The 26,483-nt window shown below is 42.6% G+C and overlaps 1 protein-coding gene across 1 annotated transcript in view; it reads left to right on the top strand.

The window, feature by feature from the left end:
* Window positions 1-8,955, top strand: part of TACR1 (tachykinin receptor 1) — a 182,367-nt gene extending 173,412 nt beyond the window's left edge. The window contains exons 4-5 of the mRNA XM_021087317.1: window positions 4,026-4,222; window positions 5,740-8,955. Coding sequence (XP_020942976.1) covers window positions 4,026-4,222; window positions 5,740-5,992 — 450 coding nt within the window. The 3' untranslated portion in view covers window positions 5,993-8,955. The remainder of the gene's footprint in view (window positions 1-4,025; window positions 4,223-5,739) is intronic.

The following is a 26,483-nucleotide window of genomic DNA, read 5'->3' on the forward strand; positions in this document are numbered from 1 at the left end:
GGTGAAGAGTGCTCAGTCTTTAGTTGTGAATTTTGTTGTTTTTAGGAGAGAAGTTGAGCTCCAGTCCTTCTATTCCGCCATCTTAATCCTGTCTCTATATACAGTAGTGTGTATATGTTAATCCCAAATCCCCACCTTTTCCTTTTGGTAACCATAAGCTTGTTTTCAAAGTTTGTGGGTCTGTTTTTGTTTTGTAAATAAGTTCATTTGTATCATTTTTTGATTCCACATGTAAGTGATAAAGATATCGTATGATATTTGTCTTTGTCTAACTTACTTCACTTAGTATAATAAACCCAAATCCATCCATGTTGCTGAAAATGGCATTATTTCATTTTTTATGGCTAAGTAATATTTCATTGTATATAAGTGCAACATCTGTTATAGTCATTCTTCTGTCAATGGACATTTAGGTTGCTTCCATGTTGGTTATTGTAAATAGTGCTGCAGTGAATACTAGGGTGCATGTATCTTTTCAAATTATGGTTTTCTCCAGATATATTCCCAGGAGTAGGATTGCAGGATCATATGGTAGTTCCATTTTTAGTTTTTTTAGGGAACATACATACTGTTTTCCATAGTGGTTGTACCAATTCACATTCCCACCAACAGTGTATGGTTCCCTTTTCTTCATAGCCTTTCTAGTATTTATTGTTTGTAGATTTTTGATGACAGTTCCCCATGTTCAATATTTTCAACATACTGTATGTCTTTAGTATATTCCTTAACTACTTATTCTGGATATAGATGATTTTACTATGTTTGTCTTTTAATCTTCCTACTAGCTTTATAAGTGATTGATCTAATACTGTTACTATGTTTGCTTTAACCAATGAGACTGTCTCCTTTCATAATTTTTTATATTTTCTTTTCCACTCAGAGAAGTTTTTTTTTAACAGCTAAAGGAATCCAGTACCTCCAAACTGGCACTGAATTCTTTTAGCTGTTGTTTGTCTTAAAATTTTTCTCTCTCCTTCAAATATAATGATAGTCTTGCCAGATAGAGTATGCTTGGTTGTATGTTTTATACTTTCATCACTTTAAATATATGGTGCCACTCCCTCTGGCCTGCAGTTTCTGCTGAAAAGTCAGTGGACAGTCTTATGGGAGTTCCCATGTATGTAACTGTTTGCTTTGATCTTGCTGCTCTTAACATTCGGTTTTTATCTTCAACCTATGCCATTTTAAGATAAAGTGTTTTGGTATGGACTGCTCTGGGTTCCTCTTGTTTGGGGCTCCTTATGATTCTTGGACCTATCTGTGTCCTTTCTTGGGTTAGGAAACTTTTCAGCTATTATCCTTCATATAAGTTCTTTGTCTGTTTATTTCTCTCTTATCCTTCCAGAACTCTTATGATGCAAATATGCTTTGGTTGTCCCAAAGTGAACTATCTTCATTTTTTGTTAATTATTTTCTTTTTCTCTTTTTGTTCAGCTTGGATGTCTTCCAGTCTGTTGATCCATTCACCTGAATCATCTAATCCACTGTTCATGCCTTCTAGTTTACAGTGAAATTTTTTAATTTTATAATAATAGGTATAAATAAATATAAAGAATATATTCTTAAGCTTTGTTTGATTCTTCTTCATATTTTCTAATTCTGTTTAAATCCTCATTGTATTCATCCATTTTTCTCTTGAATTAGTTGAGTTAGTATGATCTTTATGATCATTACCTTGAACTCTTTCAAATAGATTGCTTATCTCTGCTCCATTTAGTTCTTTTTCTGAGGTTCTGTCTTGTTCCTTTGTTTAAAACATATTGTTCTGTCTCCTCAAATTGTGTGTGCTTATGTCTATGTTTTAGGTAAGTTGGTTACATGTTCTGATCTTGGAGATGTGGCCTTATGTTGGAGTGTTCCTATGGAGCCAGTAGCACACTCGTCTCTGATCAGCAGAGCTATATGCTCTAGGAGTGCCACCTAAGTGTGCTGTGTGGGCTGTTCTATTGTGGTGGGGTGACTACTGTGGGCATGCTTATAGGTGAGGCTGGCCCCCCAACTCAGTTCACTGCCAGGTCCTGCCTTGTGTGGTGGCTGTTGGCCCATTGGTGGGTGGAGCTAGCTGCAAAGCTGGAAGGCCCTGAGTCTGGTGTTGGCCCACTGGTACACAGGCCAGGTCCTAGGGTAGATGGCTGCAGATCTATGGGGGGCCTGGTGGTGATTCTGGCCCATGATGGATAGGTAAGCTCCCAGAGCTAACAGGCTAGAAGGAAGAGTCAAAAAGGGCATTTGCCAAAACCAGCATCCTCATGGTAGAATAAGCTCCCCAAAATTGCTGCCACCAGCATCTCTGTCCCCCAGGGTGGTCCCTGTTGCCTCCAGTCTCTCTGGGAGGCTCCTCAAGGTCAGCAAGTGGGTCCGATCCATGCTTCTGGTTTTTTTGTTTTGTTTTGTTTTTTTGTCTTTTTGCTATTTCTTGGGCTGCTCTCGCAGCATATGGAGGTTCCCAGGCTAGGGGTCGAATCGGAGCTGTAGCTGCCAGCCTACACCAGAGCCACAGCAATGCCAGATCCGAGCTGCGTCTGCGACCTACACCACAGCTCACGGCAACGCCGGATCGTTAACCCACTGAGCAAGGGCAGGGATCGAACCTGCAACCTCATGGTTCCTAGTCGGATTTGTTAACCACTACGCCACGATGGGAACTCCCATGCTTCTTTTAAGTCATTGCCTCTCTGTTGGAACTCAGAGCATGTGAGATTTTTTTGTACACTCCTTAAGAGCAGAATCTGTCTCTACAGCCCTCTGGCTCTGCTGTATGCAAGCCCTGAAGGCCTTTAAAACCAGAGATTCTGGGGGCTTGTCTTACCAGTGCAGTCCCCCTGACTGGGGAACCTGATGTGGGGCTCAGACCTCCTGCCCCTGGGGGAGGACCTCTATAATTATTATCAGTCACCTCCTTGACTGTACTGCATCTCTGCCTCTCCTACCCATCTCATTGTGATTCCTTCTTTATATCTTTTTTTTTTTTTTTTTTTTTTTTTTTGTCTTTTCTAGGGCCGCTCCCAAGGCATATGGAGGTTCCCAGGCTAGGGGTAGAATTGGAGCTGTTGCCACCAGCCTACACCAGAGCCACAGCAACGCCAGATCCGAGCCACGTCTGCGACCTAGACTACAGCTCAAGGCAACGCCAGATCCTGAACCCACTGAGCAAGGCCAGGGATCAAACCCACAACCTCATGGTTCCTAGTCGGATTCGTTTACCACTGAGCCATGATGGGAACTCCTCCTTCTTTACATCTTTAGCTAAGGAAAATCTTTTCTGCTAGTCTACAGGTCATTTTCATAGACAGTTGCTCTGAAATAGTTGTAATTTTGGTGATGTGAGCTCAGGGTCCTCCTACTCCACTATCTTGGCCACACCTCTTCTAGGTAGTTTTTCTCTGAAGATTTCTTGGGGATAAAAAGGAATGGATTACATTGCCCAGCGTTCATAAGACTTTTTTGTTAATATCCCCTTTAAACATCTGACACTCTTACTGCAGCTGTCCAAATCCTATCATTTCTCTTTCCCTTCCCCTGAATCTTTAAGCCGAGCAGCCTACTCTGGCTCATTACGCATTTCCCTCTGCTGCTTCCTGGATCGTCTCCTCCTGAACACCCATCCCCCTTTGCTCATTAATCTGGTCTCCCTTGGCTTCTCCAGTCATTGCCCAGAATGATATAACACAGTTGTTCTCAAACTTGAGTGTACATTTGACTCATCAGAAGGCCTTGTCAAACATTGAATTCTGGAACCCATACTCAGCTTCTGATTCAGTAAGTCTGGGAAGGGGTCCAAGAACTTGCATTTCTAAGTTCTCAAGTGATAGTTACATTGTTAGTCATATGGCCACCCTCTGATGTAACCAAAGTCCTTTGGCACTGTATATAAACTGTCCTTTCTCCACCTTGAAAGGTGTTATTATAATTACTTCCCACCACATATCACACTGTGCAGAATAAGGAGGCAGGAGAAGAGAGAAAATAACCATGAAAAAAAGGAGGATGTGCTGATGGTCTCACCTGTCTCAACCTCTTGCCAGGTGGTTAAGATGATGATTGTCGTTGTATGCACTTTTGCCATCTGCTGGCTGCCCTTCCACATCTTCTTCCTCCTGCCTTACATCAACCCTGATCTCTACCTGGAGAAGTTTATTCAGCAGGTCTACCTGGCTATCATGTGGCTGGCCATGAGCTCTACCATGTACAACCCCATCATCTACTGCTGCCTCAATGACAGGTAAGGACCCCATCCCCCATACTCTCTCTGGGGACAAGATCATTTACCTATGATCAAGCAGCCAACCCAAAGGAGCAAAGCCAGCTGTAAAGGTAAATGGGAGTGGTAGGGACTACAGAAAACTAATGATCATGCTGTTCAATCTCTGCCGATTAACACCATGCAAGAACATGAGCCCCAAGGAGCTATTTTTTCCTTTTTCCAGAGGAACCATAAATTCATATTTTGTGTGAAATCTTCTGACTTTTAAACACTGGTTACAAAGTCAGTTTTGGAGGGTGGAGGGGCAGGGGCAGATTGAAAACATTTGTCATTGATGCATATAAAGCATGTTGCAAGACTGATCAAGGTCATGAATTTTTTCAGTCTACGCTATGGATCCCATGCACACAGGGTTTGTGCATACAGACAGAGAGTCAGCGAGTGAATGAGGAGTGAGAATCCTAGACTGAGAGAGAGAGAGAAGGGGATGCCACTAATATTACCCACCATAGGGCATCTTTTTCCTTCTCTGATCTCTCATTTTCCTCTTCCCATCCCATAATACAATCTGGACCACTTTTCCCGGTTTCTTCTACCACTTCCAGCAGGACAGGGTAAGCAAAAAGAAGTCATGGCCTTAAAGGCCTGTTCTGCCTTTTCTTGGCCACAAGGGTCAAGAGAGACTTTGGTGTAGATGACAATCTCAGACAAGTAAGAGAAGGGAGAGTCCATCAGGAGTGGTGGTCCACAGGAAAGAATTCCCCATAGTGTGCAGAGACCCCAAGAGGGACTGGGATACCCCGGTGGCAGCTCAGTCATCCAGAGCACACCCCCCACCCCAGCCTCTGTGTGGAAAAGGAGGCAAGAGAGAGAGGGGGAGGGATAAAATACTTGTCACATTTATAGCCAGCAGTTACCAGCCTATAAGGTACCCTCTGTGAGTGAGACACTCAGGTGCTATAAATCTGGGGAGAGATATTCTCTGGGACTTTTCCAAATGATCTTTGAAAGTCTAATTCACAGATTAGTCTTTCTTCTGAGAGCCTCACAACCTGCCTAAACATTTCTAGGTTAAATCTCCCAGCATGTTTTTAAGTAAAAGCTGATTCTTCCTATTTAAAAAACATGGAAACAGGCACTCTGAAGGGACATGATTGACAGAAAGTCAGTGGGCTATTTGAAGGAGAGGACTGAGTCTTGACTCAGTATTGTGCATATGGTAACTACTTAGTGAATGTTTTTGTTTATCCAAAATCACCTGACCTTAAACCAGTGGAGGTAGCATATTTCAACAGCTGCTCTCAGTATGGACATGCACTTCATGTGAACCTAAGTTCTAGTCCCAGAGTTGACCTTGATGATGACCTTTAAGGGTTTTTGTCCTTAGCATCTCCAGCTGTCAATTAATTAAAAAAATAATAACAACACAGGGTCACATTTGGATACGTCCAGTATTAAGGGGCTAACGCAATGGTGGGAAAGAGGCTATAGCCAAGGGTTACCAAGGGTTACCTCTCCATCCACTCTCTCTCCAGGTTTCGTCTGGGCTTCAAGCATGCCTTTCGGTGTTGTCCTTTCATCAGTGCTGGTGATTATGAGGGGCTCGAAATGAAATCCACTCGGTACCTCCAGACCCAGGGCAGTGTGTATAAAGTCAGCCGCCTGGAGACCACTGTCTCCACCGTGGTGGGGGCCCATGAGGAAGAGCTGGAGGAAGGCCCAAAAGCCATGCCCTTATCCCGGACCGGACCTCCAACGGCTCTTCTCGCAGCGACTCCAAGACTATGACAGAGAGCTTCAGCTTCTACTCCAACATGCTCTCCTAAACCACAGGGCCTTTGGTAGACACGGCCACCATGCTTTATCTTGTTTCATTTCATGCATGGATAAGTACGCTATATAGAAACCATAAGCAACATCCTTGAGACTTGTGAAAGGATCAGAATCATTTAGGGAAAATATTCCATCCTTGAGTAAAAAACCTGAATTCTTCCATGTCTTTGACCCCCATACGCTGTATGACCTAAAGCAAATCATCCAGCTTCTCTGAGCCTGTAAAATGGGAAGGTTAGACTTGATTTTCTCTGCAATTCATTCCATGATCCTGGAATTAACTTTAATCGCATGTAGGTGCTCATTTCAGGGTGACTCCTGCAGTGCAGATCCAATGGATCTGCCTACCCGGAGCCTCCCTCTTACTTCAATAAAGCTGATCTCAGTCTTGCTTAGATTATTTCCCTTTAGCTGGTGGCTCACACTGCATCAGCCTTTGCTTGATAAGATGAACAAAAGGAGGAACCACAGAAAATCTGAATGAAAGATTTCACCCTGTCTTCTAAGCATCCATGAAAAGAAGGCATACTTCTGCCCCCTTTTGGCATTTCAGTATCTCAGTGCATCATGGGATTGAGAGCCTCAAGTTCAACTACACTGTGTCCCCAGTAACTCTCCTGAGCAATCAGTGCAAGTGGAACATGTCCACTGATACCAACTAATGTCTGTTTTGGACCAAGACTCAGGAGAACAGTGCCATACTTTATCTGATCCTCTCTTATTTGTAAAGCTATGAGGCTGAGTATGTCATCTAGGTGTCCCTTCAAATTTTGACATTCAAGTTTCAATGATCCTATGAATTTTTGGTTTGTTTCACCAAAAATTGGTAGTCTCAGAAAGAATAGGAGCAGCAAGTCTAGCGACTTAACATCCAGCTCCTAGAGATGTAGGAACTGCTAAGACCATGTATCAATATCCACATACAACATACTCTGATTTATCCCAAACTCTTGAGCACTTTCCTTCTTCTGGAAGATTGGCCTTTGCCAGAGCAGAGGACTTGGTGTCAAATCTTACTCTCTCCATCAGGCTTTTGCAGGCCGAGTCTCGCAGCTGGAGAATACCATCAGGGAAGACAAACATGTGAGCTCCCTGCTCGGCCTTCTGGGTATTCCAAGGCAGGGGCACTAGTCCCGAGTTTAAGCTTTGTCTAGCATCAGGCATGTGCTCAGATGCCCAGTCACTGAGAAGGGACCCCTGCAATAGCATTTGTGGGAAGATGCCATCTTGCCTCTTCCCTTTAGACGCTTGAGTCTCCCCTTCCTGCCCCCTGGCTGTGCTGGCCTCCTGTCTATAAGAGGTGGGATGACCGATCAACCCTACAGAACAGCCAGTGGGCTGAAAGTCATGAACTTAAAGCTTGGAAACTTTAAGTTTGGGAGTTTCTGACAAGTGAGCATGCAGTTTCTTTCTGTCTCTCAGATCTGTGCTTTGGCTGGACATGGCTGAAAGGAGAAACCCCATGTAACTACCAGGAATGCCTTCCTTGTGGTGTGAAGAAAGCAAGCACATGTGCTGCATCCATCATGTTGAGGGAGAACAATGCTGCACCTGGGGTTTACAGCTTTACCAGCCATGCTCCAACCCTACCAGGGCATCACCAGGCCAGGAGAAGTTGTATAGCAATAGTATAAGCCAGCAAGACCTGACAGCCATATTCTCCAAAGCATCATGAGAAGGACTAAATAAACCAAGTAAAGCCACCTCAGTGCAAAAATATGAATGGAACACATAATTTAGGGACAACAAAAGTCAGTGCCCAAAGCATTAGTCATACTTCTGATAAAGAATCATGCCATGCATGGGCTTCCAAGGGGTGCAAAGAACCAGCATGATTATGAAGAAGTATCTAAGAAGAAGGTGTTAAGGAGTAGGGGACATCCTCTTTATGAAAGAGGTTAGAGTTGAATTCAACAAGGATGGTCGAGTACCTGTTCTGGATTTGACCCTGAGCTGGGGACACACAGCTCCTTCTGTTCTTGAGGAGCCTACCCATAGGACATTGCTAACTCCCCAGTATTAGTGGATCTAGGCTGCCCAGCAGGCATGCCACCAACTGAGAAGCAGATTCTCCATGGGATTCTAAAGACTCACACTCAACATAGGAACTCAAGGCAAAGGCAGGGAACTTTAAGACAGCTTTTTTGCAATGAGAGCTCTCCCAGCTAAATCCAAAGGGAGATACCAGCCAGACCATGGGACCTAAGGGATGTGATTGGACAGCATCATCACTGCACCCAAGAAGAGGGAGCAGGCAGTTTCAAATGTAGCAGAGCATTTCCTCTGTGAGAGCCCAGCAAGCCTTCCTCTGGCCCACTCTCCACCACCCATTTAACTTACAGAATTGTTGTAACCTCCTATGGGTAAGGAATTATCATGACTTTCACTATGCATGGACATCATTCTTATCGTAATGTGTCACCCTGTGCTGATCTCCTAAGTGTTTTTCCTTAATGTACTGTTTAGTAGTAATAGAATATAAGACATCGTGGGGTCATGTTTGTTAGATTACTTCCAAAACATGGGATCCAGTTGCTGTCAATGTGCTATTTGTATTGTGCCAATTCCTCTTTTTTTTTTTTTTTTTTTGGAGAGAAGCTGATGTATATCATGGACTCACAGTAGGACCATAGCAATTGAGGGCTGGGGAGGGAGACCTGTATGGGAAGAATTAAAGGACAGGAGTCCTTGTCTTCCGCCTCCCACTTGAATGCTAAGATGCCCTGGAATGCCCTTGCTCCTGGAAGGACTCCATGGAACCCTGGGAAAAGGGGACTTGGGAGTTGACCTTACTGACCTGGTTTTCAGGAAGAATTGTATAAGTGGAGAGGGGTAATTCCTGAAGTTTCTATATGTTCCAGCCCAGGATCCTAGAAAGAATCTCCATACAGAAATAAAGTATGTTTTTGACTACCTCATGCCTCTTTCTCATCCTCTGGGAACCTATGCACCTACACGCACCTGAATGGACCCCAATACATTGCATAAATGGATGTGTGAACCCCAATACATTGCATAAATGGATGTATGAACCCCAATACATTGCATAAATGGATGTATGGAACCCAACCTAATTCTGTGGCAAAATGGGTTGGCAAGACATGGGAGCTATTTCTGTGCAGGGATCTGGGAAGTTATTGTGTGAAGTGACCAACAGTGTCACCTATGAGTAGAGCTGTGTCCGTTCAGGTCCTCCCAGAAGCAGATACCAAGACAGAGTTCGAAGTGCAAGAGAAAGGTGAGGGGTGAGGAAGGTAGGAAGGGGTGGGCTTGAGACCCCTGTGCAGATCCAACATCTATAAAACGGAGGGAGGGGAAGATAGAGCAGGAGGAGCCTCCATCTGTGCGACAGACCTGAGACAGTCTCAGCTGGCCCTGCAAGGAGAGGGTGCCCAGAGAGGAGCCCCACCCTCGTGGAAATGGCCAGCCTGGAAACCCCAGCATGCTGAGTCACTGACTGGGGGCTCTTTGGGGGAGAGTGCTCTGCACTTGAACGCAGTGGCAGGTCCTGAAGGCACTGCAGCTGGTGACAGGCAGCTGACTGCATGCCCACAGCCAGTTCTCTCCTAGAGGGAGATCTGTGCCGTGATTTCCACAGCTGCCACCAGAGCATTGGCCCAGCCCCCCAGTGTTTAAAAACACATGTCAGGACACCGTTGGCAATGTTAGAAACTTCAGTGGTTAATCTCTGGGCTCTCTGGTAACCTGGAAGGAAGCCCAGGACATAAGGTCCAGCCTGTACCACCTCACCCCTCAGGCACGTGCCCTCGAAAGTATGATGAGCAGCTGTTAGCAGACTTGCAATGACAAAGACTGGAAAGGGCTTTGAAAGAGGGAGTTTTGAGGAAAATCTAGATAGCTACGCAACACGGGTAGTATCAGAAACAAATAATAGACGTTTTGGTTAAACTAAGGCATCTTAAATTAAGGTGCCTGGATAAGTTTCAAGGAATCCACAAATTCTCTTCAAGGTCCCCACAAATCATATGTTCATACATAAAACGTGTGTGTATGTGTGTGTGTGTGTGTGTGTGTGTGTGTGTAATAAAGGGTGCAAAACCTGAATCTTCTCAGAAGAAATCATTTTCCCTCTGCTCTCCAGAGAATGAGAGAAAATAAATTGTTAATAGGAGAAAATAAATTGTTTATAGGCTTCAAGGAGGCTTGAAGCCTTGAGAGCACAGTGAGAAGTAGGTGAACCCCAGGAGAAACAGAGGGACTGCCAGGAAACTGGAAACATCTTTGGAACAAAATCATAATTCACCTCAGAAGCCCAGACGAATTAGAGCTGCTGAATGTCCTTAAAGATGTTTATGACAGTAAAAACACCAAATTCATGATTAAGGGGTGTGCTGACTCTTCCATGGCAGGATGAAAATTTGTAAGCTCAAGAAAGCCTATCCCACGTTACGGGTCAGCAAAGAATATCAGCTGCAGAGTGTGGACATTCCTGTGGAAATACGGGACTTTTTCATTTAGTCCCGTGTAGGCATGTGTGGCCTCATAAACACGAGGTCTCTCCGCCTTCGGGGCTGTTCTGGCTTTGGTGGTCCTCCCTCAGAGCTGCCTCAGCTCCCTTTCATGAGTAAATGGATCTCCTCAGCTCTGGAACCCAAGAGGGGGTTCGGTCAAGGCCTCAAACAGAGGCAGGCGAGGCGGGGACACACCGAGAGTGTTCCTTTCCATCTTCAAAGATGAAGGAGCATCTGACTGTGGAAGGTGCTTTCTGGGACCCCACAGGCAGTGTTCTCAGATAAATGCCCTCGTTTCTCTCTCTGCCCAGTCAGGAAAACGGAGAGGAAGGGGGATGAGGCCATGGGCGGGCATATCTCGTGAACAGCAAATTCACAGCATAAAGTGGCTGTGATCTTCGGTTCTGGCTTCTTTTCCAAGCAGTGCACAAGCAAGAAGAAAGTGCTGCTAGTTAGAAAGAAGTGGCAAAGGGTCTCAGGAATGCCGTGAGCCCCACGGGGGCTGCTCTGCCCCATTGCTCTTTCATGGCCTGTTAGCAGCCTCTGTTCTACCACCTTCAGAGATTTTCACACAGATGCAAACCCAGATCCTTGTCTCTTTCCTCTTCTTCGTCTTCTTTTTTTTTTTTTTTTTTCCTTGTCTTTTGTCTTTTTAGGGCCACACCTGCAGCATTATGGAAGTTCCCAGGCTAAGGGTCGAATCAGAGCTATAGCTGCCAATTTTTGGAACAAAATCATAATTGCCACAGCCACAGCAACTCCGGATCCGAGACACATCTCTGACCTACACAGATCTCTACCCCACTGAGCGTGGCCAGGGATCGAACCCGCAACCTCATGAATACTAGTCGGGTTCATTAATCACTGAGCCATGACGGGAACTCCTTTCCTCTTTATATGTCTGGTTTCTTTTTGCTCTCCACTCTTTAACCCAACATTGTTGTCATCCCTAGAAATCCTCTCCTGCTAACACACTCCCTGCTGAAATCTCTAGGTTTTAATCCCACGACTCTGGATGCCTTCCTAGTACATAATACAGAAAGCGTGTGGTATAATGGTGAGAACCCACCATCCTGAACAAATTCCCTGTTCCCATCTCCTCAAGTCCCCTGTTGCCCACCCCAGGTACCAGCTCACCCACTCTTTTCTTTCATCCCCTAATCCCCACCTCCCACTCACCCATTTTCTGAAATTAAGAGGTCTTGCAGAGCAAGACTCCTGAGTTAACACCACCATTTATAAAAATCAGCTGAAGCAAGAGATCCAGCCACTAGGCTGAGCTGGGGGACCAGCAAACCCCAGAGGGATGCCAGATTCCAGCGCTGCCATGTCCTAACCATGCCAATATAGGAATTTAAAGAATAATGTTAGTGCATGGAGAGGCCAAGGGACAAAGCAGAGGGAGTTGGGTGAGGCAGTGCATGTGCACTGCCCACGAAGCTCATTTTGGATTTGGTCGCTCTTCTGCCCTTTTCTGATTCCTTGACTCCCATACTCATTGCCCTCTTATTCTATAACCACAACTTAGAGGAGTACCTGTTTTGGCACAAGTGTCCTGTGGAACAATAGCTATTCCCCAAAGATGGCAGCCACCTGGGCTGGTCCAGATAGTCAAAAAGAGATGCTGTTAGGGATGATTATGAACAGGATTCTGTGTTGACCTCAGAAATGCGGGGACTAGCCAAACACTACCTCAAAAAGGGATGCAAAATTTTCTGCTTATTTTATGCCTTAAGGATTTGGTAGCTGATAATTCAACTTCATCCACCGAAGATTTGCTATGATGTAGCAGGTGGCAAGTTTGGAAATATAAATTTCAAGAGCACCCGGTCCCTGTCCTGCTGTCCCTCACAGTCCAGAAGAGTAGACAGATATACACCATAGTCCAGAACTTCACCAAATGTTGTAGACAGACAACAAAATTTTTTTTTCTTTTCACAGCTGCACTGCAGCATATGGAAGATTCTGGACTAGGGGTTGGATCAGAGCTGCAGCTGCCAGCCTACACCACAGCCACAGCAACACCGGATCTAAGCTGCATCTGCAACCCATGAACCAGCTTGCAGCAACGCCAGATCCTTAACTCACTGAGCAAGACCAGGGATCAAACTTGTGATCTCACAGAGACTCTATTGGGTCCTTAACCCACTGAGCCACAATGGGAACGCCAAGACTACAAAAATTTTAAGCCTAATGTTTTCCTCAATGGCAGTGTACACAGTCACTCACAGAAAATGTTTTCCTGTCTCATTAACTTACTTCCAAAGTCTCCCAAGTTTTCTCATACCTGATGGACACCCTTGCTTTTTTAGGTGGTGAAGTTCCAAATTCTTTATCCCTCTTTCAATAGTTGATTTTTCAGTTGAGTTTACTGTTGATTTTAAATTCTCCCAAATCAAAAGCCAGTCCTTCATAAGTCCTATAGAATTTGACCACCACCACCTCCATCCCTGTCTCTCTGAATGTTCCACCTTAGGGCCACAGGAACGCTGAGTGCTCTCTGCTGCCCTCTAGAGGACTCTATAAAAATGCACAGGTTAGGGACTCAGGAATGAAGTATTTTTCCAACAGCAGGTGGGGATGTCACTTTGATGTGTCCCAGGAGCCAGTGCTTCATAAGCATGATTTTCCTGTACCTGGGTGTTTTTTGGATTATATCTTTGAATAAAGAGTACACACGTTAGAATATGTGAACTGGAAATGGATGCCATTCAATTGTGCTTGTCATGCATGTAATCACTTCTGCTTCTTTTCCCACCAGAAGTCCCAGTTTGATTATAGCAGCAGATCGTGGGGCTCTACCATGGACTCCTCATGTGATTATCCTTCTCTCCTCTCTGATCTGAAGATCCCCCATTCCTAAGCATGGTGAGCATTCTGCCAACTCCCAAATGCCCCTGTGTTGACCCTAATGTTTCAGTGGGCATTGTCATAATGGTGGAATAAAGAGCAGCAGAGAGCTACGCCCACTACCCGGGGATAAGCAGAGTAGGGAGCACAATATCCCAGCAACTGCCTCAGAGACACCATGCAAGGCCCTCTCTTTTAAAAATATGGAGTTCCCATCGTGGTGACGCAGCAGTAACGAACCAGACTAGTATCCATGAGGACTCGGCTTTGATCCCTGGCCTCGTTCAGTGGGTTAAAGATCCAGCATTGCAGAGAGCTGTGGTGTAGGTTGCAGACACAGCTCGGATCCCTCCTTGTTGTGGCTGTGGCATAGGCTGGCAGCTGTAGCTCCAATTCAACCCCTAGCCTGGGAACTTCCATGCTGCAGGTGCGTCCCTAAAAAGACAAAAGTAGAAAAATAAATAAAGAACAAGTTTCTCTGCTGCTGATATCAAGCTGTGGCAGGGCAGGCTCAGTTGCCCATCACAATACCTGTGAAGAGGGAGAAACTTACTTATTTTGTGTTGGATGCCTTAGGTTTAGCAGGCTCCAAGCTATTCTGGCCTTGGATTTGGAACTAGATGCCATGCCTCAGAACTATCAAGCCTCACCAGCTTCTTAACCTTACTAGATGATTGTCATGGATATTCTGTAGATTGCCAGTGCAGAATTCTATCCCTATGTCTCATAGGACACAGAGTATAAATGCTTCAAAGGATGACTAGAGTAGGTGAAAGAGAGCGACCCAAACCCTGGATCTGTGTTCTGGGAGGCCTCTCTTACTGCACTGGGATCAGGGGTCCCAGGGCTGAATAATACGTAATTCTGTCAGCTAGTTTTTCAAAAAGAAGATAACATTGAGGTTATAGACCATCATGCAGTGAACTCAAAACCCATTTCCCAACTATTATCAAGGCAAGATATGTGGATGGCCCATACCCATTCCCATTTGTTCCCCAAGAACTTGAGCTCTCTTTGGCCCTGGGTATTCATATTGCATATGTACACAAAAGAGGGTGGGAGAAGGCACACAGAGTAAGATAGCCCTAAGGTCCTTGTGATCCAGAAAAGTTTGAAGCCTTGAACAGTGGAAGAACAGGGAGTTCCTATTGTGGCTCAGCAGGTTAGAAACCCCACACCGTGTCCGTGAGGACACAGGTTCAATCCCTGGCTTTGCTCAATGGGTTAAAGATCTAGTGTTACTACAAGCTGCGGTATAGGTCCCAGATGCAGCTTGGATCTGTGTTGTTGTGACCATAGCTGGGAGCTGCAGCTACGATTCAACACCGAGCCCAGAAACTTCCGTATGCTGCAGGTGCAGTTATAAAAAGAAAGAAAAAACCAAAAAAAAAAAAAAAAAAAAAAAGGAAGAATAGGAGTTCCCGTCGTGGTGCAGTGGTTAACGAATCCGACTAGGAGCCATGAGGTTGCGGATTTGATTCCTGGCCTTGCTCAATGGGTTAACGATCCGGCGTTGCCGTGAGCTGTGGTGTGGGTCGCAGACGTGGCTCGGATCCTGCGTTGCTGTGGCTCTGGCGTAGGCTGGTGGCTACAGCTCCGATTCAACCCCTAGCCTGAGAATCTCCATATGCCGAGGGAGCGGCCCCAAAAATGGCAAAAAAAAAAAAAAAAAAAAAAACAGAAGAATAGAAGAATTGCTTAGAAGGAAGTAATACTACTAATGATGTTATTCACCGTGTTAATAATGATAAATATTACACTCTAAATCTCTTGCATCAAGCATTTTATGGACATTATCATGTTTAATCTTTACATGCCATGGAATCAATGTTATTGTTGTCCTTAATTTGAGAATAATCATGCATAGAGAGTAACTTGTCTGAGATCTCACTTCCAGAAATGAATCTCAGAATTGCCCAGTTCCAAAGCACAGGTATTAAACAAGGCTCATATTCTGTCCTTTTCTTAAAGACGACCATCCCAAATGTGTTGCCAAAATGTTAATGCAATAAGTAGTGTTTCCACAACCCCATTAAATCATCAGAAAAATGTTTCAAAGACTAAATTATCCTCAGAGTCTCCATAGTCATCCCTACAATTAGGTAAGATATGTGACCTGATTATAACTATGATCTGAAGAGTGCTCATCAAAGATTTCCAGCTGTAATAAATTCATTGAGTAATAAAAAAATTTTTTTAATTAAAAAAAGATTTCCAGCTGTTATTAATCTTGGCACATTGAGACTTGCATGCATAGAATTCCCCAAATATGCCTCTTGCTGGGGGATAAAGTATTCTTTTAGAAAGATAAATATGTTAAGTCATTGAGAAAGATAATATTTGATGAGCCATGGCAACATGGGATCTGAGCCACATCTGTTGTGACCTACGCCACAGGTTTGGCAATGCCAGATCCTTAACCCACTGAGTGAGGCCAGGGATCAAACCTGCATTGGACACTGTGTTATGTTCTTAACCCACTGAGCCACAATGGGAACTCCAAAATCTAGATATTAAGCCTCATCTCCAGAGATCCTGGCTTCAGTAGATCTGGATTTTACCAAGCATGACGGTAACTATGATGCAGATGGCCCATAGAACCACCGGACTAGTCAAAACCAAAATAGAAAAGAGTGTGGACAAAGATCATTGCTTGTCCTATCAGTAAACAAAGGATGCTGCAGCCATCCATCAGCCAATGCAGCTGCTGTGTGCACCAGCTGAGAGGCTGGCCTAAGACATTTGCCTCCAGATAACACTCTAGCCAGATTTATGCATGTACAAAACTTATACTTATGCGGAGTTCCTTTCGTGGTTCAGTGGTTAATGAACCTGACTAGGATCCATGAGGATTCGGGTTCAATCCTGGCCTCGCTCAGTAGGTTAAGGATCTGGCATTGCCATGAGCTGTGGTGTAGGTCAAGATTCTGCTTGGATTCCACGTTGCTGTGACTGCGGTGTAGGTCGGCAGCTGTATCTCCAATTTAGCTAGGAAGCAATTCGATCCCTAGCCTGGGAACTTCCATATGCTGCAAGTGTGGCCCTAAAAAGCAAAAAAAAAAAAAAAAAAAAAATGTAATTTGGAATTAAAAGGAAATTTCACCCTGAAAATGGCCAATGTGGGGCTCTTTTACTGCATACACAGTCAACTTAGAGAAAGCTGGCTTGATAAAACATCTTTCAGAATTCTGACCTTAAAGAAACAAAAGCCTTTCTAGGGGGAACTTGCATTTCTCTTCCCATGTTTTTAAGATGTAAATGTCCTGCCTGATCATCTTTGGTATGTGTGTGTGTGTGTGTGTGTGTGTGTTGAGAGCTTGGTCTCTGCCATCCAGAAGGTATACATACGGTGTTTATAGCAGCCAGTCAATAGACTGGGATTCCAAGCAGTCTTTTGTCTGGTTGTGCCAACTCTCAGGGGCCTTTCTCACCTTAACCTTCATTGCATCCACCTGTACAATGAAGGCCCTTTACTTTCTTGGACTGTTTTGGGAGTAAACTTCCTAGATCTTATTTAGGCAGCATCGTTTATACTCCCTTGTGAGGGCGCTTCTTGTCTCATTGGTCTGAGTCACCACTAAGCTATATCTCCTAATGGCCAAATGATGGATCCTTCAAATTGGAGAAATGTCTAGACTGGTAAATTTTTAGAAAGCTCTCATTATAACTGTTTTATTGGTACTTATGGGGGGAAAAAAAACAAATTAGAAGATGGAAAAAGATATATATATAACGGCCAACCTAACAACTCCCTTAATTAAAAAAATGAAACAAAACAAAAACAGATTGAGAAGCCTTATTTGTGGTCTCCACTTCCCCTAAACAGGTTTAATGAATGCTAATAAAAACATTAGGATAATTAATGTTAATTAGGTTGATTAACAGAGAAGTAAGGAAAAAGCTAAAAAGAAAGTCTAGAGACTTTTTCGCAACTAGGTAGAAATTTTAAGAAGGCCTCATCGCAAATAGATAAAAAATATTTAAAGGGTTATTGTGAATAAAATGGCCATTCATGGGATTAAAATGAAAATTTTTGATACAACACCACCTAAGATTGGATGGGGAACCCCTCTTGGTCCGATATGAAGGAGTCCAAAACAAGTCTGCTCTATTTACCCCAATTTAGTAATATATATATATTATATATATATATATATATGTATAATATATATACACACCCACAGGGCTGAAAAAAATTGCACTGAGATATCTGACCAACAGCTGCTTGGACCAATTAAATTTAAAAAGTAAAAAAAAAAAGAGGGGAGCTGAGTCCCTTGGCTCAACCCCTTACTGGAGATCCCAAAGCCTTTTAGATAAAATTGTGGGAATAAAAGGAAAGGCTTCTCAACTCCTTACAAGACTCAGGTTTGTCGATGGGGTCCTAATAGAAACTAAAGTTAAAGGTATAAAAGTTGATAGACTCAGGATAAAAGTTTATAAAAATTGGTGTATTTCAATGGGTTTTCTATAATATGGTTACATCTCTTTTGCCTAATTACATTGTGGGATAGATATTATGTTTCACTGGGGAACATAATATTATAAGACAGGGCATGTAAATCTGCCCCTCAGATAATATTAATTAAACATACTAAAGGTAATCAATGGAGTTACCTGAACCCACACAATGTGAACTAAAACTAGGAGCTAATATTCAGGGGCTAAAAAAAAATAACGAAGATTTTGCTCTGGATCTAACCTGCACTCCAGAAAGAGCTTCGTTGAATGCCTTATGCAAGCCTTTGAAGACATGATAAATTGAACCCTATTGTTCTAAAACATAAAACTCTTAATTTTTTGTTTAGTTGGAAATCTTCTCATATATATACAAAAAAATTAAAAATATAGAGTTGGACAAATCAATCTCTTAAGATCTGTTGGGTAGCAGACCAGTCCTTTGGAGAATTAAAGTAACTGTCTTTGTCTTGCAAATTTTTACAAATCAATAATTTAAATACAGCAAACAAAGACCTGAAACTGAGCCTAATTAGCTCAACCAGGTAGAACCTGAAATCAAGGGGGAAAAAAGCCTTTTAAAATTCAAACTGCTGGGAGTTCCCCTTATGGCTCAGTGGTTAACGAATCTGACTAGGAACCATGAGGTTGCAGTTTGATACCTGGCCTTGTTCAGTGGGTTGAGGATCTGGTGTTGCCGTGAGCTGTGGTGTAGGTTACAAACGTGGCTCGGATCCCATGTTGCTGTGGCTGTGGTGTAGGCCGGTGGCTACAGCTCTGATTAGACCTCTAGTCTAGGAATCTCCATATGCCGAGGGAGCGGCCCCAGAAATGGCAAAAAGACTAAAAATAAGATAAAATATCTTTGAGTTATTTAAAAAAAAAAATTCAAACTGCTGGAAAGTCCCCCTCTCTCAAAATGTAATTCTCGGCCTCCTTAATGGTTTATTGAGAACAAATACAAATCATAAAATTCTTTTCCACAAATAGCAAAGCCTTAGTCACTTGAGTAAAAAAAACTTAACTTATTCTAATATTATTTATAAATCAGCAAGTTTTGTTGCAATACCTGATTCATAACTAAGTGAAGCTATGAGACCTCTAGTTTTATCTGTGTATGTGTCTGTATGTACATTATACATATGAGATGTCTCTACCTCTGGAAAATATTATCAAAATTTAATTTATAGAGCTCTATTTAATTGACTTCAAAGTAAGCGCTTACAAACCAAATAGACCATAATTAATTTCAGGTTGATGTGATCTAGGAAATACTTGATATTAAATTGATATCTGGTATGAAAGCTGGCTTGATCTTACTGGTTTAATCAATATATGCATCTTATTTTTATTATATACCTAGTACATTGAGTAGGATAGGATAGGGAATTGGACCTGGGTGATTCAAAACAGGCCATTTATCATTACCAACAATAGGAGGCCTTCGACCAAACAATAAGGACACAAAATACCAGAGGCATGCTCTTCAGAGCACTGCCCTGTACAAATGAGGCACGCCCTTCATAGAGAACTTCCCTGTAACTATTCCCCATGCAGATAAGGCATTCTGCCTGAGACCCATTGGAGGATGCCCCCATACAGAGATCAAATAACACTCAGTCCTTATGCGTGGTGCTGGTGTGCTGGGACAGGAAAAATTAGTGGGCCTGGGATGGGAGAATTCAGGTCCCCAAACACGGCTGTATCCGGATACGAGGAAAGACCCAGTTGTAAACAGGGCCAGTCCCTACTCCAGGATAGCCTACTCTCTCTCTCAGGGCAAAATAAAATTTGTCTACACTGCTATGAACTTGACTTGAAGTTGATTGCAATCTCCCAGGCAACCTTCAGGAGCATTTTTCACTTGGGAAGACAGACCTCAACAGCTCATTAAAAGCACCCTAACAAGAGCTATAACTTTTGATCTAAGGTGCTGTTGGTTTGAGGGGAATTCCCTTCCACCCAGAGCTGCTCCCATCCTAATGCTCCTAAATGCTCCTGTCTAGAGAGCCTGCCTGCCTCCATTCCTACGCCACAGCCAAGAGACCACTGGCTCTATTCCAGTGCCACTGCAGCACTTCCCAGCCAGAACAGCCGCCTGCCAGACTGCTCACACCTCCTAATCCTTGCCATGTGGGAGCAGGAATAGAGAGAAATAATGCAGAGGGACAACAGGTATACTGAAGGTCAGTATGTTCATGTTATTTCTATTACACTGTTTGTCAGCAAGAAAAAACTTGGTATGGAGGAGTTCCCGTCGTGGCTCAGAGGTTAACAAATCTGACTAGGAACCATAAGGTTGAGGGTTTGATCCCTGGCCTTGCTCAGTGGGTTAAGGATCCAGCGTTGCCGTGAGTTGTGGTGTAGGTTGCAGACGCAGCTCAGATCTGGCGTGGCTGTGGCTGTGGCCTAGGCTGGTGGCTACAGCTCCGATTGGACCCCTAGCCTGGGAATCTCCATATGCCGCAGGTGTGGCTCTAGAAAAGGCAAAAAGACAAAAAAAAAAAAAAAAAAGAAAGAAAAAACCTGGTATGATTTTTCACAAGTTTTAAAATAAAGGTAAATTAGATAAGAATTTCCAGGTGAACTCCTTAAAAATAATTGTTTGAAGTATTTTTATCTAAAATACTTTCTCCAGGTTTTTGATTACTTGAAACTTTAGATTTTACTAAATTAAGGTAAATGATAGGAATTCATTAAATATCCAGGTTATTTCAAATAAAATAAAATATTGGAACATTCATTTCTCAACAGGTCTAAATTTACCTATTTTTTCTTCTTATGAGAGGAAAACAAACGATGTTTGAGGTTTATTAGACTCCCGTCCTGCAACACACTGAGGAAAGAAATTATGCCATGAGAAACTGTACGTTTTACAATTACTTGCTGCCTGTTGGGTTCCACCAGAAATTAATGTTTTTAAGGATTAAAATTGTAATATGTAACTGAAGTTACTAGAAATACTAAAGGAAACATTTCATTATGCAAGAAAAGTAGGATGTGAGTTTTCAGCAAAAGAGGCTGTGAGGAATGGCAGTGCACTCTCTTAATGGTGTGGACTGAAAAAAAAAATGTACAATCTAAAAGTTGAGAATTAATATTTTATTCAGTGGACATACGAAGGACTTAAGCCTGGGTAACAGCATTTCAGGTAGCTCTAAGGGTCTGTTTCAAAGAGGTAAAGGGAGGAGCCAATATACATAAGAGTTCTTGCCAAAAAAAAAAAAAAAAAAGTAGTCAGAACATCAAAAGATTACTGATAATAGAAGAAAAAACAAACATCTCAAGTTAACGAATTTAGCACTTTTCTACCTATGGGAAAATGTAAGAGTCTGCAGGCTCATTGAAATCATTCCTTTGATTTGTACCTTAACTCTACAGGATCATTATCCTGTTTTTCTCCATCCTGAATCCTCTCGGGGTACACAGTCTGAGGCAGCTGCAGTGGCCGATGGCTTGATTGATGCAACATGCTTTGTTTACTGATATGACAGGTGACATTCTTCATCCACAAAGGGAAAGAACAATTTTGTCCTGGAGATGGTTATATCTGGATGAAAAAAAATAAATAAATAAGAGACAAACTAATGTAGATACCTTGTGGAAGGTTTGCAGAAAGAAAGCCTTGAGAAAAGAGTTTTGTACGTGGTAGCCTGGCTTAGATTAAATTTAATTGGGTAAATGGATTTGTTTATTAAAAATGGGCTGGTTCAGAACTGGATTTTGTTCCTCTCTCTGTTAAGAGAACTAAGTTTTCTCAGAATACTGCTTTGACAACAGGTTGTATAAGTTCCTTTGCCTTTAAGTGATCTATATTTGCCTTTGAAATCTTTCATAACTTTGGTTAAGTGGATAAATATTAACAATAACCTATTACTTTACTTGACCACGTGTTTTGAAGCCTTTTTTGTATGTTTACGGACTTCCCAAATAACAAATTCCAAGGTTTTTTTGATTTCCAGATAACTCTATGATGCTTCAAAAAAGTCTGAGGCATCTCAGAGAGAAACGATAAACTAATCAGGCTATGCAAGAGAAGGTATGTTAAATTACATGACAAGCATTGTCAAGTGATGGGAGATAAACCTTAAGTTATATTATATGGGTAAATGTCATTAATATAGATGTTCCAGAATTTATATGGAATGCCTAAAAATCTGATATGTCCTGATATGTTATCAGTTATAATGCTAGTTATTATCTTAAAATGTTGTATGTCACATACAGATGGCCGAGAAACACATGAAAAGATGTTCAACATCACTCATTATTAGAGAAATGCAAATCAAAACCACGATGAGGTACCACCTTACACTGGCCAGAATGGCCATCATTCAAAAGTCTACAAACAGTAAGTGCTGGAGAGGGTGTGGAGAAAAAGGAACACTAGTACACTGTTGGTGGGATTGTAAATGGGTGCAACCACTGTGGAAAACAGTATGGAGATTCCTCAGAAAACTAAACATAGAACTACCATTTGATCCAGCAATCCCACTCCTGGGCATCTACCCAGAGAAAACCATGACTCACAAAGACACATGTACTCCAAAGTTCACTGCAGCACTCTTTTCAATAGCCAAGACATGGAAACAACCTAAATGTCCTTCGACAGAGGAGTGGATCAAGAAGATGTGTTACATATACACAATGGAATATTACTCAGCCATTAAAAAGAACGAAATACTGGCATTTTTAGCAACATGGATGGACCTAGAAACTATCATGCTAAGTGAAATCAGCCATACAATGAGACACCAACATCAAATGCTTTCACTGACATGTGGAATCTGAAAAAAGGACAGACTTAACTCTTTTGCAGAACAGATACTGACTCACAGACATTAAAAACCTTATGGTCTCTGGAGGAGACAGTTTGAGGGGTGGGGGGATGTACTTGGGCTGTGGGATGGAAATCCTGTGAAATCAGATTGTTATGATCACTATACAACTACAGATGTGATAAAAAAAAAATAAAAGTTTTCTCCTTTAGAAATTAAAAAAAAAGTTGTATATCACAGAAATATCCATTTATTATCAACTTCACTATAATTAGGTCTTTTTTAAGTCTTTTGTTGTTTTATAGACAATCATTGTTTTACTCATGCTTTTATAATTTTCAAGAACTTTCTTCAAGAATATTAATAAAAAAAACTTTTTTGACAAATGCAAGTTTCTGATAACTTTTAGAACATACCACTGAACTGGGTAAGAAATTATAAAACTCGTGAACAATGGAGGTTCAAGATGGAGGAAAACAGGATACTAGCCCTAGAGAGTTAAAGTGTTTATCAAAGAAATGATTTCAATGACCTCAGACCCTTGCATTTTCCCATATGGAGAAGAGTGTTAAAATCATTAAATTGAGGTGTCTACTTTTTCTTTAATTAACAGTAATCTTGGATGTTCTGACCACCAGGGGTGTGTGTTTGTTTGTTTTTGAAAGAACTCCTCCCTCATCTCTTTGAAACAGTCCCTCAGAGCTGTCTGAGAGGCTGTATCCTGGGCTTACATCCCCAGTAATGCCCCAAATAAAACATAATTCTCAACTTTCAGGTTGTGTTTTTTCTTTTCAGTAGACGATGGGTTAAAAAGTCCCTGAGGAGAGGAATTAATTCTAAGCAAGTGAAAGGAGGGGGTTCCTAATGCTCAGGCTTTCCCCATTTAGTGAAAATATATTCTCCAGGACCTGGACTTAAGAAGCTGGTTGGGAGCTCTCAGGGTCAGAGTCACAAGAAAGAAGAGGAACAATGGGAGGAAATGTAAGAAGGGGTAATGACTCAACCCACTTCTCAACTTTGCCCTGTCTGAGCCCCCATTCCTATTTTTGCCTTTCAACATTCCAGAACTATCACTCAAACATAAAGAAGCTTACTATACCCTTCCTATCCCCTCCCCCGTTTAAGTATTCCTTCAAGCAAGTGTGCACAACCAGAATTGAAGTACAAAATTTCCACTCCCCAGATTTCCAGGTATAAGCCAAAGGTGCCAACTTCTAGGAGGCACCAGCAATGCCAGAGCAATGGTGTTGTGAATGCGCACTGAGAGAGGAAGCGGAGACAAGGTTCAACTATAACTAAGACAGGAATTCCTGTTGTGGCTCGATGGTAAGAAACACAAATAGTACCCATGAGGATGTGGGTTCCATCCCTGGCCTCACTCAGTGGGTTAAGGATCTGGCCTTGCCACAAGCTGTGGTATAGATCGCAGGCGTGGCATGGATGCTGGGTTGCTGTGGCTTTGGTGTAGGCCCGCAGCTCCAATTTGACCCCTAGCCTGGGAACTTGCCACACATGCACCCCTAAAAAGAAGGAAGGAAGGAAGAAAGGAAGGAAGGAAGAGAGAAAGAGAAAGAAAGAAAGAAAGAAAGAAAGAAAGAAAGAAAGAAAGAAAGAAAGAAAGAAAGAAAGAAAGAAAGAAAGGAAGAAAGGAAGGAAGGAAGGAAGGAAGGAAGGAAGGAAGGAAGGAAGGAAGGAAGGAAGGAAGGAAGGAAGGAAGAAAGAAAGAAAAGACAAAAGCAGCAGAAGTTGGATATATTTTCCTTTTACAGTAAGAGACTTGTCTCCATTTAACCCCCTTGCAAGTTCCATTAGACATTATGACAGCAAAGGCAGCACCTGGAATGTGGTTGAGAGCTAGGGAGAGGATCCCTGGATGCCCTTCCTTGGCAACATAATCAGAGCAGGGAAAATTGTAAGATTCCCTGAGACACACTCTTTCTTTCTTTCTTTCTTTCTTTCTTTCTTTCTTTCTTTCTTTCTTTCTTTCTTTCTTTTTTTTTTTTTTGTCCTTTTGCCTTTTCTTGGGCCACTTCTGGGGCATGTGGAGGTTCCCAGGCTAGGGGTCGAATCAGAGCTGTAGCCACCAGCCTACGCCAGAGCCACAGCAACGCTGGATCGGAGCTGCGTCTGCAACCTACACCACAGCTCACAGCAATGCCAGATGCTTAACCCACTGAGCAAGGCCAGGGATCGAACCCGCAACCTCATGGTTCCTAGTCGGATTCGCTAACGTCTGAGCCACGACGGGAACTCCGAGACACACTCTTTCAACAAACATTTACTGAATCCCTAGATATGTTCCCTCACCAATGATGAGTAACTTCCATAGAAGCCATGTTGGTGCCTTGGTACTCTAGAAATACTCTCCAATGATCCTTGTGACAAGAAATACGAAGCTTCCTTCAGGTCTGAGATTGTCTAGGTCTTCTTTCATTAACTCTTTGGTCTCCTACAATACAAAATCAGCCCTGTGCTGGTCATAAGGGGTGCAACAAGAGTAAAATTAGACATGGTTCCCAGTTGCAAGCAGCTTTCATATTAATGAAAAGACACGATAGCTGTGTAAAAAAAAAAAAAAAAAAAAAAAATCCCACAAAAGAGGGTATATTTAAAAACTGGGACAAGGACAATGAAAGGAAAGGGCTTTTTATGACAGCCTGTTATAAAAAGAACCAGATCGAGCACTGGGGGCCAAGGAAGTCTTCCATGAGAAAGAGAGGGCCATGGGGAGGGACAAGAGTTAACCAAACAAAATAAAGGAAAGAGCCTTTCAAGCATGGAGAATCGTGTGCAGACAAGAGGGGATATGGCATTTCTAAGGTACTGAAAACAGAAGACCAATGTGCCTGGATGGAAAAAGAAGGAAAGAGTAGTGGAAGTCAAGGCTGGAAAAGAGACAGAGAATTGTGGACACCCTTCAAGGCCTTGATTAAGAATTCTGGTCTTTAGTCTAGAACAACACAAGTCGCCATAAGATTCATGAGGTGATAGGATAAATCTGCTTTTGGGAAAGATCACTCCAGCCACAGAGAGACCAATGAAGAGGCAATTTGCTATGGTTCAATTTAGAGGAGATGTGGTATGTACACAAGTGGATGGATTTGAAAAGTTTTTATAAACTATAAGGTAAATATTTACTTGGCGATGTACTGCACTGGTGGTAGGGGAAAGAGAGGGTGGATTTGATGTTTCTTACTTGTGTAGCTAGTTGAATGATGACACCACTTACCGAAATAGGAAATATTGGAATGCAGTGTTTGGGGAAGAGGAGAGGCAGAAGTATTAAGTATGATCTTAAACACGTTGAATGTGAGATAACTTTGCGACATCAAAGGAGGTGTCAAGTAAGAAGTTGGATATGCAGATCTGGAGCTCAGGAGGTTTTCTGATCTGAGAACATCAATTTGCAAGTCAATTATAGATGGCAGATGCCACAGGCATGAATAAACTTGCCAAGGGTGACAGTATTGGGAAATCCACTGCAACATTTAATAGATCTGTAGAAGCGTCGGAATGTGCCTACAGAAACAGGAAAAAAACAGGAGAACGTGGTGTCTTGGAAGCTAATGAAAGAGATTGTTTCAAGGAGAGGATTCTGCAATGTTGAATGCTGGAAAAAGTAGTGAAAGAGGGGAAATGGAAAATGCCCAGTAGGTTCAGTGATGAAAATATCAGTGGCGGCTTAGCAAGAATAACGAGCAGAGTCTTGAGGCAAAGGCAGGTTACAGTGAGCTGTGGAAGTAATGTCTGAGGATGAAATAGAGACCCCAACTTACAGAACTCCTCCTAAAAGTCTAGGTTAGAAGAAGAGCAAGAGAAGGTGGTAGCTAGAGGGGAGGTGGGACCAAGGAAGATATTTTTAATTTGTATTTGTTGGTTAATAGAGGA

This window comes from Sus scrofa, chromosome 3 (assembly GCF_000003025.6).
Source record: "Sus scrofa isolate TJ Tabasco breed Duroc chromosome 3, Sscrofa11.1, whole genome shotgun sequence".
In the NCBI taxonomy this organism is placed as follows: Eukaryota; Metazoa; Chordata; class Mammalia; order Artiodactyla; family Suidae; genus Sus; species Sus scrofa.